Source organism: Ostrea edulis, chromosome 1 (assembly GCF_947568905.1).
Source record: "Ostrea edulis chromosome 1, xbOstEdul1.1, whole genome shotgun sequence".
In the NCBI taxonomy this organism is placed as follows: domain Eukaryota; kingdom Metazoa; phylum Mollusca; class Bivalvia; order Ostreida; family Ostreidae; genus Ostrea; species Ostrea edulis.
The window spans coordinates 10743051-10758170 of record NC_079164.1 but is presented as its reverse complement, the minus strand read 5'-3'; the positions used below and the strand labels follow the sequence as shown (position 1 = coordinate 10758170).

At 31.6% G+C, this 15120-nt stretch overlaps 2 protein-coding genes across 2 annotated transcripts in view; both read right to left on the bottom strand.

Annotated features, from left to right (window-relative positions):
- The window catches only part of LOC130047407 (multidrug resistance-associated protein 1-like), a 41101-nt gene extending 40551 nt beyond the window's left edge, over positions 1-550 (bottom strand). Inside the window, 1 exon segment of the mRNA XM_056142341.1 lies at positions 518-550. Coding sequence (XP_055998316.1) covers positions 518-550 — 33 coding nt within the window.
- A 5544-nt stretch (positions 551-6094) lies between these two features.
- Positions 6095-15120, bottom strand: part of LOC130051201 (multidrug resistance-associated protein 1-like) — a 30175-nt gene continuing 21149 nt past the window's right edge. The window contains exon 8 of the mRNA XM_056152650.1: positions 6095-6404. Coding sequence (XP_056008625.1) covers positions 6290-6404 — 115 coding nt within the window. The 3' untranslated portion in view covers positions 6095-6289. The remainder of the gene's footprint in view (positions 6405-15120) is intronic.

Genomic DNA, 15120 nt, shown 5'->3' with positions numbered 1-15120 from the left:
ATGAAATCGGGAAAAGATTGAATGTTTTAATTTACATCTATGATACATGTCATCACAGATCAACGAACAAATGACAGCGGAAGTGTCGTAACATGAGGGTATATGTTACATGTGAAGTAAATGACAGCGGAAGTGTCATAACATGAGGGTATATGTTACATGTGAAGTAATATTTTCTTTTCATATTTCCGTTATTTAAGACCAAAGTTACGTCTTATGTTTGACAATGAAAGATAGATTGTGGGCATGATAAATTCCACAATGTTGCTGTAATTTATTGACAAAATGTAAACATTAGTGTTAAATAGTTCTATTGTTCTGCAAATTACAAAAAAACCAACAAAAACAAAAAAAAAACAAAAAACAAAAAACAACAACAACAACAAAAAAAAAACAAAAAAAAAAAACAGTTGTGCAGATATATTATCATATACATGTACAACACGAATATTATAATATGGGTAAATTCACAAAATAAAGTACAAAGTACTTCTGAGAGTTTAAACTCCACACTTACCCAGAAGTTTGTATTTCTGCACAGTTGATTCATATCACTAGCTTCACATTATCCATGTAAGCTGACATGCAGTTAATACTATGCCGTGGGGATACTGCATCCTGTTTCGGATATCATAAAGTACAGTAACGAGGTATTGTTATCAATGAAAATCCCACGTGAGTGACACAAACATCATTAGCCTTGCTGTTACGTTTTAGCTCACTCGAGCTGTAAACGCTATTGAGCTATTCTGATCACTTTTTTCTGTCGTATGTCTGTTCGTCCGTCTGTCTGTCATAACGACATAATGTGATGCCAGTGAAATATGTGTAATGCCTGTAATATAAAAGCATTACTTACATGAGCATCTTTAGAACATGTACAAGAAACGTTTTAATTCATATTACAAAATTCAATCACCTTTTTGCATAGGATCGTTTATATCTAGCCTAAAAATTGTCTGATCCGATATCCGATAAATGCTGTTAAATAATCGCAAACATGTATTTATGAGGTTTTACGACGTTTCATACGTTATTTCACTTGTTTTAACAAGAATGATTTCATTCTAAATCGGTATTTACAAACATTTGTCACTCGGCCATTTCTAATGCACTAATCACATGACAGTCACGTGTCCAGTTCAAACTTTCAGAGGTCAGAGATCATCGATAGCCTTTTCGGTGTAAAGCTGTATATTTTATTACTACAGTGTCGTGTCTTCAGTTAAAGAGGAATATAGATATCAAATACTTCTTAGCAATTTCTTGTTTTTTGCTGTTTCGGTCCTAAATCTAGACAGTTGTATTTATGTGATATTCATCATGTTGGAATCCCTGTGATATGCGTGGGGTTATCTACGAGTTGCAAATGTAATTTAGGCGTACCACTATACGTGTTTATATTCTAAATAATCTTCTTACAATTTTCTTTTACATGCAAATGTTTTCAATCATGTAATTAGGGGAAATTAATTAAGAAATTAATTAGGAAAATTAATAACTTTGAAAAACTGATTGTAAAAAAAATTATAGATGGAAATGGACCAATAAAAAACTTTAAATTATATGCGTAATAACTGATTTGTAATGTGTCATTTTTAGACCATCAGATAACCTTAACATAGGTGCGTACATTTTCATCCAAATGTTAAATACTTTCATTTTTTTTATTCTAAGGCAATGTGCCTGCCTATTTGTGAGGATCAACTTCCGATATCTATGTAGCGATATTCCATTATCCCTTGTATGTGTTGTTTATATCTTTCAACTGATTCGATACACAAAATCTTGTTCCATGTTTGATCAGTTTTTAAATCTAGACAGGCCACATACAAAGACTTGATTGTACATGGTTTTCAACAGTCTGGTTTAAAGTCAGTATTTCGCAAATTATTTGGTCGTTATAACGATCTAGTTTGCCAATACAACCTATCATTGGGTCAACTGCTGTTTGACTTGTTTAATACCGATTGTTAGGCCGATCTTGGAACACTGTTTTTGACTACAGATAAGTTCGTGTACCTGATCAAGGTAAAGGGCTCATGGCAGGTGTGACCGATCGACAGGGGATATTTACTCCTCCTAGGTGCCTGATCCCATCTCTGATATATCCAGGGGTCCGTGTCTGCCCAACTCTCTATTTTATATTGCTTATAGGAAATATGAAATTGATCGATGTTCGTTATTTTCACCTTTCATGCATGAAAGTGTGTATGGCGATATGCTAATCGAAATATTGTAAATACTATTTCGTTCGCTGGTGAATCAGTTCTGGTATGAGGTTGTTTCCTACGATTGTAAAATAAATCTTATCACAGTTAAGGACAACGCTAGGCACAAAATTATGAAAGGTGCATTCTTTTTGCAAGTTTTGTATTGCAACTTTTACCTATTACCCTTTCAAACAAGGGCAATTTCCATGGATGACAATATCAGATCACATTGTGTTCATCCTGTGAAACATTATTACCGTCTTCCTTGGAAGACGGTATACAGAGTTGAAGTGTTTTACAGTCTTCGGACTTTGCACTTCCTCTCTTTTTGCATTGGTAGAAAGTGCACGAAGTGAAAATTTTCAATTATTTCATTGGTTGAAATGCTCTTCAAGGCAAGGGAGATAATTTTCTGGTGTTCTAATTTTCGTACGACTTAACAATTTTTCAAGATTTTCAATCTTAAAAAAATCGACAATACGAACAAAAGAAAAATGCAATTCATGAAATTGACACATTACTTTTTTAAAGCAACTAATACAAAGCATTTCTATGGTTACTTCGTTTACAGCAATGTTTTCATTTTTGCATACAGAAAAACACGCCGTTTTTTGTTTTGATTGCTTGTGTTTTGGGATAATTTTAATTGACAATCAATGATTCCAATGCAACCATTTTTGTTTGTATTATCAGTGGCATTTGAGAACTTTGCTAATCTTAAGAAAGAATAGAATAGTAACATTTCATTACATATTATGTTGCTTAAAATTACCCCTGTCTGTATCAGGTAAACTTAAAGTTTTTGTTTTTTCAACACATCTGTTCTAAAACTATCCTATTCCTTCAGAAAAATTTTTTTCCTTACAATTATTAATCTTTTCCATCAAACTCTATGTATTTTATGATATAATTTTTGGCAAAACTATTACAATATTCTCAGGTCTTTATCCTGGTTAATTTCTAAAGCAGTTGTACTGTACAATATGCAAGAATAATTTTTATGCAAATTTGAGCAATTTAAAATCTTTTTAGTTTGTTTTGTTTCATAACTTTGTTAAAAAATAAATATTTTGATATGCACACTGAAAATCTCAGTTTCATTTGATATAGAGGCTTTAATCAGTGCTAATACAGGGAACAGAGATTTTGATTTCCAGTACATATACCCTTCATAAATGCAAACTTTTACAATGGGAGTCAGGACACAGCTTTGTAGGCATGATGTCCGTGAGATTATTTATTTTAGCTCAATTCAATAATGAAGACAAGGGACATAATTAAACTTCGCTCTATAGAGTTGCTGCTAAAGACGGCAAGCTTTTTTTAAAAAGCTTTACTTGTTTTGCATACAAAGTCGACACTACCATGAGCAGCCCGAAATCCAGATTTTAAAACTTATCCGGGACATTTTGGATATTATTGATCGCTGCGTTCTTCTGAACTCACCGCTAGTTCAATAGATGGACTGCAAAGGCACTTTATCTGCGATGGCCAGTTGTACCACAACATAACGTTTGACCAGAAGTTTAAGAAAGGCTTAGAGCGCATCATTCGTGTGGAAGGAAGTTACACTATAGATACTGAAACTGTTTAGCTGGAAGATTATAACATGTTAACCTTATTCAACTGAATTCCATTAATAACATATATTTGAATCAATAAATAGAAACAAAATTATTTGCTATGTATTTTCCACAAAACAGCAAGTCTACAGCTTACCAGTGTATCATATGAACCACAGATCCGAGTTTTGTATTTGTAGTTTTGCAATTTATCTATTGATCACCATGTCTGACTTTGGTAGCTATATATTAACAGTGTATCATTTTATTCACGTGTCAAACATTGTTACCTACACATTATAAATGCATAATTGCATTCAGAGGTGACAATATGGTTTTAAAAATCTATTTCTCTATTAGCGGATTACTTTTTGCATACATATAATGTAAAATATTTACTGAAGCTTCTAGATGCGAAGAGGAAATCTCTTTTTATATATTGCAGTGATATCGAAATAAAAGACACCATATTATTTCACATCTGTCTCATGTGTAGACAATGTACTGCACATAGACGAGAAAGGAAAACTGTCAACTCGACTTAACGAGAGACGGGATTACTTCAGCTTCTTCATCTTCCCACTATCTCTACCTATCTGTAGACGTCTACGATTTCTATCCATTATAACCTACATATGGTGTTTATGTCTCTCGTGTGATTCCATACCAGAGCGCATGTTTACATATGATCAAATTTTAATCTGATGCAGGTTACATACAAAGGATTTGATGATACAAGGTTTTTAAACGTCTTCAAGTCAGCATTTCGCAATGTTTAGTTATAATTATTGATGACAGTTATAATGATGTTATTTGGAGATACAACCTGTCATCGCATCGAATGTCGTCTGACTTGTATAATAGCATTGCTTTACATGCTAATTTTGACTACGCAGGTACTTTAAGGCAGGTTATGAGCATTTTTATTGGGATAAAATCCGTGAAACAATGTGACGTCATAATTGAAATAAGTATATCACTAAGTATATATTAAATTCCGATTTTGTGTTTTATTTAAGTTTTATTTATGCAAAAAATAAACTCTGCAGCTACTAAGATCCAACGAAATTCGAAATGCTAGACTGTTGTTGTGTAATTTCTGTCTGATCGATATGAAAGTAAACTGATGACGTCATGACTATACATCGAGTGACGTTGACACATGCAAGGAATTTGTTTATGTGTGCCATGCAAATATCGAGAAAATGTGGAATATTTGAAATATATGACATGGGATATATGGAATATATATGTGGAACGCTGAGAATTTATTGATATTAAGAAGTATGTTGATATAATTTATTGACAATTTTGTTTAACGGAGAAAACATTCCATTTAGCATGCCGATCCGATTTTCCTCTGTCACACACTGAAATAAAACTGCAAAAGTAGCACATTAGGTCGCATACTTTTAGAGACTTTTTATACACCGTTTGAAAGGTCATAAACTAATGTTCACGGCAATTACTGATAGAATCGTCTGTTAAGAAAACGTTTAAAGAAAACTGCATAGCATCATGCAAAATGTAAAACATGGGCTAGATGGTTTCGTGTTTAAATGTTCAATAATTATTTCTTATTGACAGTGGTAGGATTCTATCAGTAATTCTGATATACTATGGGTATTTTACCGTCATTATCGCCAGTTAGACCAATATTTAAATCTTGGGATAATGTGCTACTTTTACATTTTCTATTAAGGTACTTCCATAATCTATTTATAACAGTCATGCAATGACGTCATACGGAAGCACATGTTTGTCATGTTGTTATGATACAAAATGTTCTCATGTAAACAACCAAAATAGTTTTTAAGAGTTAGTAGCTCCCTCTCTCTGTGTAAGACAGATTTTTAAAATTATGCAGTTTACGTGCATAAATGAAGTATGACCTGCCTTAACATACCCGCGTACGGATTACACCTTTGCCTGATCATGATAGAGGACTCACAGCCAGTATAAGTAATCAGCATGTGATACTTACTCCTCCTAGGCAACTGGTAACCCCTATTTGATCTTATAGGTCGGTGTTTCCCCTACTCCCAATTTTGTATTATTTATAAGAATCATCAAATTGTTGACTGTGGCTTATACCAAGTCCAATAAGTGGATCAACCACCTTCGAGTCAATTGTCAAGTAATATACCGTTAAGCTATATGTTGCAAAGTCTGACTTGTAGATCACGTTATACAATATGCTAAGTTATAGATACCAAAGTCCGAGTTGTAGATGTGATGAAATAATTATAAACTTATTTCTCTAGAAACTATTTCCCCCTGAAAGTATCATAAACAGATTACAAACGAGATTACAAACAATGTTGAATTTATTGTACTTTTATGTAGATGCTTTTCTCCCATGTTGGATTAAGAAATGACATGCTACATTTCCCCACTATTGCAAAGAAATATACATTACTTTAACATAATTCGCTTCGTCAATATCAAAATATACAAATGTGTTGATTTCATGAGAAATATAAAGATACAAGTATTTTTTGCATATCTTTTTTCCTATTTAATTAATCCAGCATTTTTGGCAAGTTCATGAAACATGCTTTTGTCGTCCGCAAGAAGATTCTGTGGTGTGTCATACTCCAGCATACCTCCTTCGTCAAGAACCATAATCCTGAAAACGAAATGTAAACGTATTTTTACAAGCACTTCCTGAATTAAGGAAATAGCTTCGCCAAAATTTTATTCAACGGCCCAATAGAGTTTCTTATATGGAGTATGATATCAGCATCGAAGGAGAGCTGAATTTCTTTATATCTTTTGTTTCGCAAATTCTGCGCTCTATATAACGATTTGGGTTGCCATATGCTGTCTTACCTTTCATACAATTTGTTAGGCCGTTGTTTACAATCTGATTGTGACTACGGATTATTCCGTTTACCTTAAAAAGATATAGGGCTCACGGCGGGTGTGGTCGGTCAAGGGGAAACCTTTACTCCATCTAGCACCAGATTCACATCTGGTATGCCCAGGAGTCCGTGTTTACCCAACTCTTAGTTTCGTATTCTTTATCGGAGTTATGTGTGTATGATATATATATATATATATATATATATATATATATATATATATATATATGAGAACATTTCACTTTATTTGGATACCCACTTCCGCCCCTACCCGGGGTTGAACTCACGACCTGCGGAAACAAATCTAGCAGCATGCAACCAGCGCGCTAGACCGCTCCACCATCTAGGCAAGTATATATATATGTGTGTATGTGTGTTGTTATTGTTCTTTGTATCATATCCCGTCGAGACGAGAACTTTCTAACTGAAATTGAATCGTCACTAGGTGAAAAACAGCTAAGCGCTCGTGACCATAGTAATCAGGGTTCTCTTTAAATTATGTTGTATATCTGTCATAGTCCATCACTGTGTTAATTATATTGTATACCTGTCATAGTTCATCACTGTGTTAATTATATTGTATACCTGTCATAGTCCATCACTGTGTTAATTATATTGTATACCTGTCATAGTCCATCACTGTGTTAATTATATTGTATACCTGTCACTGTGTTAATTATATTGTATACCTGTCACTGTGTTAATTATATTGTATACCTGTACCGGTCACTGTGTTAATTATATTGTATACCTGTCATAGTCCATCACTGTCTTAATTATATTGTATACCTGTCATAGTCCATCACTGTGTTAATTATATTGCATACATGTACCTGTCACTGTGTTAATTATATTGTATACCTGTCATAGTCCATCACTGTGTTAATTATATTGTATACCTGTCATAGTCCATCACTGTGTTAATTATATTGTATACATGTCATAGTCCATCACTGTGTTAATTATATTGTATACCTGTCATAGTCCATCACTGTGTTAATTATATTGTATATCTGTCATAGTCCATCACTGTGTTAATTATATTGTATATCTGTCATAGTCCATCACTGTGTTAATTATATTGTATACCTGTCATAGTCCATCACTGTGTTAATTATAGTGTATACCTGTCATAGTTCATCACTGTGTTAATTATATTGTATACCTGTCATAGTCCATCACTGTGTTAATTATATTGTATACCTGTCATAGTCCATCACTGTGTTAGTTATATTGTATACATGTCATAGTCCATCACTGTGTTAATTATATTGTATACATGTCATAGTTCATCACTGTGTTAATTATATTGTATACATGTCATAGTCCATCACTGTGTTAATTATATTGTATACCTGTCACTGTGTTAATTATATTGTATACCTGTCATAGTCAATCACTGTGTTAATTATATTGTATACCTGTCTTTGTGTTAATTATATTGTATACCTGTCATAGTCCATCACTGTGTTAATATATTTTATACCTGTCATAGTCCATCACTGTGTTAATTATATTGTATACATGTCATAGTTCATCACTGTGTTAATTATATTGTATACATGTCATAGTCCATCACTGTGTTAATTATATTGTATACCTGTCACTGTGTTAATTATATTGTATACCTGTCATAGTCCATCACTGTGTTAATATATTGTATACCTGTCATAGTCCATCACTGTGTTAATTATATTGTATACCTGTCACTGTGTTAAGTATATTGTATACCTGTCATAGTCCATCACTGTGTTAATTATATTGTATACCTGTCATAGTCCATCATTGTGTTAATTATATTGTATACCTGTCATAGTCCATCTCTGTGTTCATTATATTGTATACATGTACCTGTCACTGTGTTAATTATATTGTATACCTGTCATAGTCCATCACTGTGTTAATTATATTGTATACCTGTCATAGTCCATCACTGTGTTAATTATATTCTATACTTGTCATAGTCCATCACTGTGTTAATTATATTGTATACCTGTCATAGTCCATCTCTGTGTTCATTATATTGTATACCTGTCACTGTGTTAATTATATTGTATACATGTCATAGTTCATCACTGTGTTAATTATATTGTATACCTGTCATAGTCCATCACTGTCTTAATTATATTGTATACCTGTCATAGTTCATCACTGTGTTAATTATATTGTATACCTGTCATAGTTCATCACTGTGTTAATTATATTGTATACCTGTCATAGTTCATCACTGTGTTAATTATATTGTTTACATGTACCTGTGTTAATTATATTGTATACCTGTCACTGTGTTAATTATATTGTATACCTGTCACTGTGTTAATTATATTGTATACCTGTACCTGTCACTGTGTTAATTATATTGTATACCTGTCATAGTTCATCACTGTGTTAATTATATTGTATACATGTCATAGTCCATCACTGTGTTAATTATATTGTATACATGTCATAGTTCATCACTGTGTTAATTATATTGTATACATGTCATAGTCCATCACTGTGTTAATTATATTGTATACCTGTCATAGTTCATCACTGTGTTAATTATATTGTATACCTGTCATAGTCCATCACTGTGTTAATTATATTGTATACCTGTCATAGTTCATCACTGTGTTAATTATATTGTATACATGTACCTGTCACTGTGTTAATTATATTGTATACATGTCATAGTCCATCACTGTGTTAATTATATTGTATACCTCTCATAGTTCATCACTGTGTTAATTATATTGTATACATGTCATAGTTCATCACTGTGTTAATTATATTGTATACTTGTCATAGTCCATCACTGTGTTAATTATATTGTATACCTGTCATAGTCCATCTCCGTGTTCATTATATTGTATACATGTACCTGTCACTGTGTTAATTATATTGTATACATCTCATAGTCCATCACTGTGTTAATATATTGTATACCTGTCATAGTCCATCACTGTGTTAATTATATTGTATACCTGTCACTGTGTTAAGTATATTGTATACCTGTCATAGTCCATCACTGTGTTAATTATATTGTATACCTGTCATAGTCCATCACTGTGTTAATTATATTGTATACCTGTCATAGTCCATCTCTGTGTTCATTATATTGTATACATGTACCTGTCACTGTGTTAAATATATTGTATACCTGTCATAGTCCATCACTGTGTTAATTATATTGTATACCTGTCATAGTCCATCACTGTGTTAATTATATTGTATACTTGTCATAGTCCATCACTGTGTTAATTATATTGTATACCTGTCATAGTCCATCTCTGTGTTCATTATATTGTATACCTGTCACTGTGTTAATTATATTGTATACATGTCATAGTTCATCACTATGTTAATTATATTGTATACCTGTCATAGTCCATCACTGTGTTAATTATATTGTATACCTGTCATAGTTCATCACTGTGTTAATTATATTGTATACCTGTCATAGTTCATCACTGTGTTAATTATATTGTATACCTGTCACTGTGTTAATTATATTGTATACCTGTCACTGTGTTAATTATATTGTATACCTGTCACTGTGTTAATTATATTGTATACCTGTCATAGTCCATCACTGTGTTAATTATATTGTATATCTGTCATAGTTCATCACTGTGTTAATTATATTGTATATCTGTCATAGTTCCTCACTGTGTTAATTATATTGTATACCTGTCATAGTTCATCACTGTGTTAAGTATATTGTATACCTGTCATAGTTCATCACTGTGTTAATTATATTGTATACCTGTCATAGTCCATCACTGTGTTAATTATATTGTATACCTGTCATAGTCCATCACTGTGTTAATTATATTGTATACCTGTCATAGTTCATCACTGTGTTAATTATATTGTATACCTGTCATAGTTCATCACTGTGTTAATTATATTGTATACATGTACCTGTCACTGTGTTAATTATATTGTATACCTGTCATAGTCCATCACTGTGTTAATTATATTGTATACCTGTCACTGTGTTAATTATATTGTATACCTGTCACTGTGTTAATTATATTGTATACCTGTCATAGTCCATCACTGTGTTAATTATATTGTATATCTGTCATAGTTCATTACTGTGTTAATTATATTGTATACCTGTCATAGTTCATCACTGTGTTAATTATATTGTATACATGTACCTGTCACTGTGCTAATTATATTGTATACCTGTCATAGTCCATCACTGTGTTAATTATATTGTATACCTGTCATAGTTCATCACTGTGTTAATTATATTGTATACCTGTCACTGTGTTAATTATATTGTATACCTGTCACTGTGTTAATTATATTGTATACCTGTCACTGTGTTAATTATATTGTATACCTGTCATAGTCCATCACTGTGTTAATTATATTGTATACCTGTCATAGTCCATCACTGTGTTAATTATATTGTATACCTGTCATAGTCTCTCACTGTTTTAATTATATTGTATACCTGTCATAGTCCATCACTGTGTTAATTATATTGTATACTTGTCATAGTCCATCACTGTGTTAATTATATTGTATATCTGTCATAGTCCATCACTGTGTTAATAATATTGTACACCTGTCATAGTTCATCACTGTGTTAATTATATTGTATACCTGTCACTGTGTTAATTATATTGTATACCTGTCACTGTGTTAATTATCTTGTATACCTGTCACTGTGTTAATTATATTGTATACCTGTCATAGTCCATCACTGTGTTAATTATATTGTATATCTGTCATAGTTCATCACTGTGTTAATTATATTGTATATCTGTCATAGTTCCTCACTGTGTTAATTATATTGTATACCTGTCATAGTCCATCACTGTGTTTAGTATATTGTATACCTGTCATAGTTCATCACTGTGTTAATTATATTGTATACCTGTCATAGTCCATCACTGTGTTAATTATATTGTATACCTGTCATAGTCCATCACTGTGTTAATTATATTGTATACCTGTCATAGTTCATCACTGTGTTAATTATATTGTATACCTGTCATAGTTCATCACTGTGTTAATTATATTGTATACATGTACCTAACACTGTGTTAATTATATTGTATACCTGTCATAGTCCATCACTGTGTTAATTATATTGTATACCTGTCACTGTGTTAATTATATTGTATACCTGTCACTGTGTTAATTATATTGTATACCTGTCATAGTCCATCACTGTGTTAATTATATTGTATACCTGTCATAGTCCATCAGTGTGTTAATTATATTGTATACCTGTCACTGTGTTAATTATATTGTATACCTGTCACTGTGTTAATTATATTGTATACATGTCATAGTCCATCACTGTGTTAATTATATTTTATACATGTCATAGTCCATCACTGTGTTAATTATATTGTATACATGTCATAGTCCATCACTGTGTTAATTATATTGTATACCTGTCATAGTCCATCACTGTGTTAATTATATTGTATACCTGTCATAGTTCATCAATGTGTTAATTATATTGTATACATGTCATAGTCCATCACTGTGTTAATTATATTGTATACCTGTCATAGTTCATCACTCTGTTAATTATATTGTATATCTGTCATAGTCCATCACTGTGTTAATTATATTGTATACCTGTCATAGTCCATCACTGTGTTAATTATATTGTATACCTGTCATAGTCCATCACTGTGTTAATTATATTGTATATCTGTCATAGTCCATCACTGTGTTAATTATATTGTATACCTGTCATAGTCCATCACTGTGTTAATTATATTGTATATCTGTCATAGTTCATCACTGTGTTAATTATATTGTATACCTGTCATAGTTCATCACTGTGTTAATTATATTGTATACCTGTCATAGTCCATCACTGTGTTAATTATATTGTATACATGTCATAGTCCATCACTGTGTTAATTATATTGTATACCTGTCATAGTCCATCACTGTGTTAATTATATTGTATACCTGTCACTGTGTTAATTATATTGTATACCTGTCACTGTGTTAATTATATTGTATACCTGTCATAGTCCATCACTGTGTTAATTATATTGTATATCTGTCATAGTTCATTACTGTGTTAATTATATTGTATACCTGTCATAGTTCATCACTGTGTTAATTATATTGTATACATGTACCTGTCACTGTGCTAATTATATTGTATACCTGTCATAGTCCATCACTGTGTTAATTATATTGTATACCTGTCATAGTTCATCACTGTGTTAATTATATTGTATACCTGTCACTGTGTTAATTATATTGTATACCTGTCACTGTGTTAATTATATTGTATACCTGTCACTGTGTTAATTATATTGTATACCTGTCATAGTCCATCACTATGTTAATTATATTGTATACCTGTCATAGTTCATCACTGTGTTAATTATATTGTATACCTGTCATAGTCCATCACTGTGTTAATTATATTGTATACATGTCATAGTCCATCACTGTGTTAATTATATTGTATACCTGTCATAGTCCATCACTGTGTTAATTATATTGTATACCTGTCATAGTCCATCACTGTGTTAATTATATTGTATACCTGTCACTGTGTTAATTATATTGTATACCTGTCACTGTGTTAATTATATTGTATACCTGTCATAGTCCATCACTGTGTTAATTATATTGTATATCTGTCATAGTTCATTACTGTGTTAATTATATTGTATACCTGTCATAGTTCATCACTGTGTTAATTATATTGTATACATGTACCTGTCACTGTGCTAATTATATTGTATACCTGTCATAGTCCATCACTGTGTTAATTATATTGTATACCTGTCATAGTTCATCACTGTGTTAATTATATTGTATACCTGTCACTGTGTTAATTATATTGTATACCTGTCACTGTGTTAATTATATTGTATACCTGTCACTGTGTTAATTATATTGTATACCTGTCATAGTCCATCACTGTGTTAATTATATTGTATACCTGTCATAGTCCATCACTGTGTTAATTATATTGTATACCTGTCATAGTCCATCACTGTGTTAATTATATTGTATACCTGTCATAGTCCATCACTGTGTTAATTATATTGTATACTTGTCATAGTCCATCACTGTGTTAATTATATTGTATATCTGTCATAGTCCATCACTGTGTTAATAATATTGTATACCTGTCATAGTTCATCACTGTGTTAATTATATTGTATACCTGTCACTGTGTTAATTATATTGTATACCTGTCACTGTGTTAATTATCTTGTATACCTGTCACTGTGTTAATTATATTGTATACCTGTCATAGTCCATCACTGTGTTAATTATATTGTATATCTGTCATAGTTCATCACTGTGTTAATTATATTGTATATCTGTCATAGTTCCTCACTGTGTTAATTATATTGTATACCTGTCATAGTCCATCACTGTGTTTAGTATATTGTATACCTGTCATAGTTCATCACTGTGTTAATTATATTGTATACCTGTCATAGTCCATCACTGTGTTAATTATATTGTATACCTGTCATAGTCCATCACTGTGTTAATCATATTGTATACCTGTCATAGTTCATCACTGTGTTAATTATATTGTATACCTGTCATAGTTCATCACTGTGTTAATTATATTGTATACATGTACCTGTCACTGTGTTAATTATATTGTATACCTGTCATAGTCCATCACTGTGTTAATTATATTGTATACCTGTCACTGTGTTAATTATATTGTATACCTGTCACTGTGTTAATTATATTGTATACCTGTCATAGTCCATCACTGTGTTAATTATATTGTATACCTGTCATAGTCCATCAGTGTGTTAATTATATTGTATACCTGTCACTGTGTTAATTATATTGTATACCTGTCACTGTGTTAATTATATTGTATACATGTCATAGTCCATCACTGTGTTAATTATATTGTATACATGTCATAGTCCATCACTGTGTTAATTATATTGTATACATGTCATAGTCCATCACTGTGTTAATTATATTGTATACCTGTCATAGTCCATCACTGTGTTAATTATATTGTATACATGTCATAGTTCATCAATGTGTTAATTATATTGTATACATGTCATAGTCCATCACTGTGTTAATTATATTGTATACCTGTCATAGTTCATCACTCTGTTAATTATATTGTATATCTGTCATAGTCCATCACTGTGTTAATTATATTGTATACCTGTCATAGTCCATCACTGTGTTAATTATATTGTATACCTGTCATAGTCCATCACTGTGTTAATTATATTGTATATCTGTCATAGTCCATCACTGTGTTAATTATATTGTATACCTGTCATAGTCCATCACTGTGTTAATTATATTGTATATCTGTCATAGTTCATCACTGTGTTAATTATATTGTATACCTGTCATAGTTCATCACTGTGTTAATTATATTGTATACCTGTCATAGTCCATCACTGTGTTAATTATATTGTATACATGTCATAGTCCATCACTGTGTTAATTATATTGTATACCTGTCATAGTCCATCACTGTGTTAATTATAT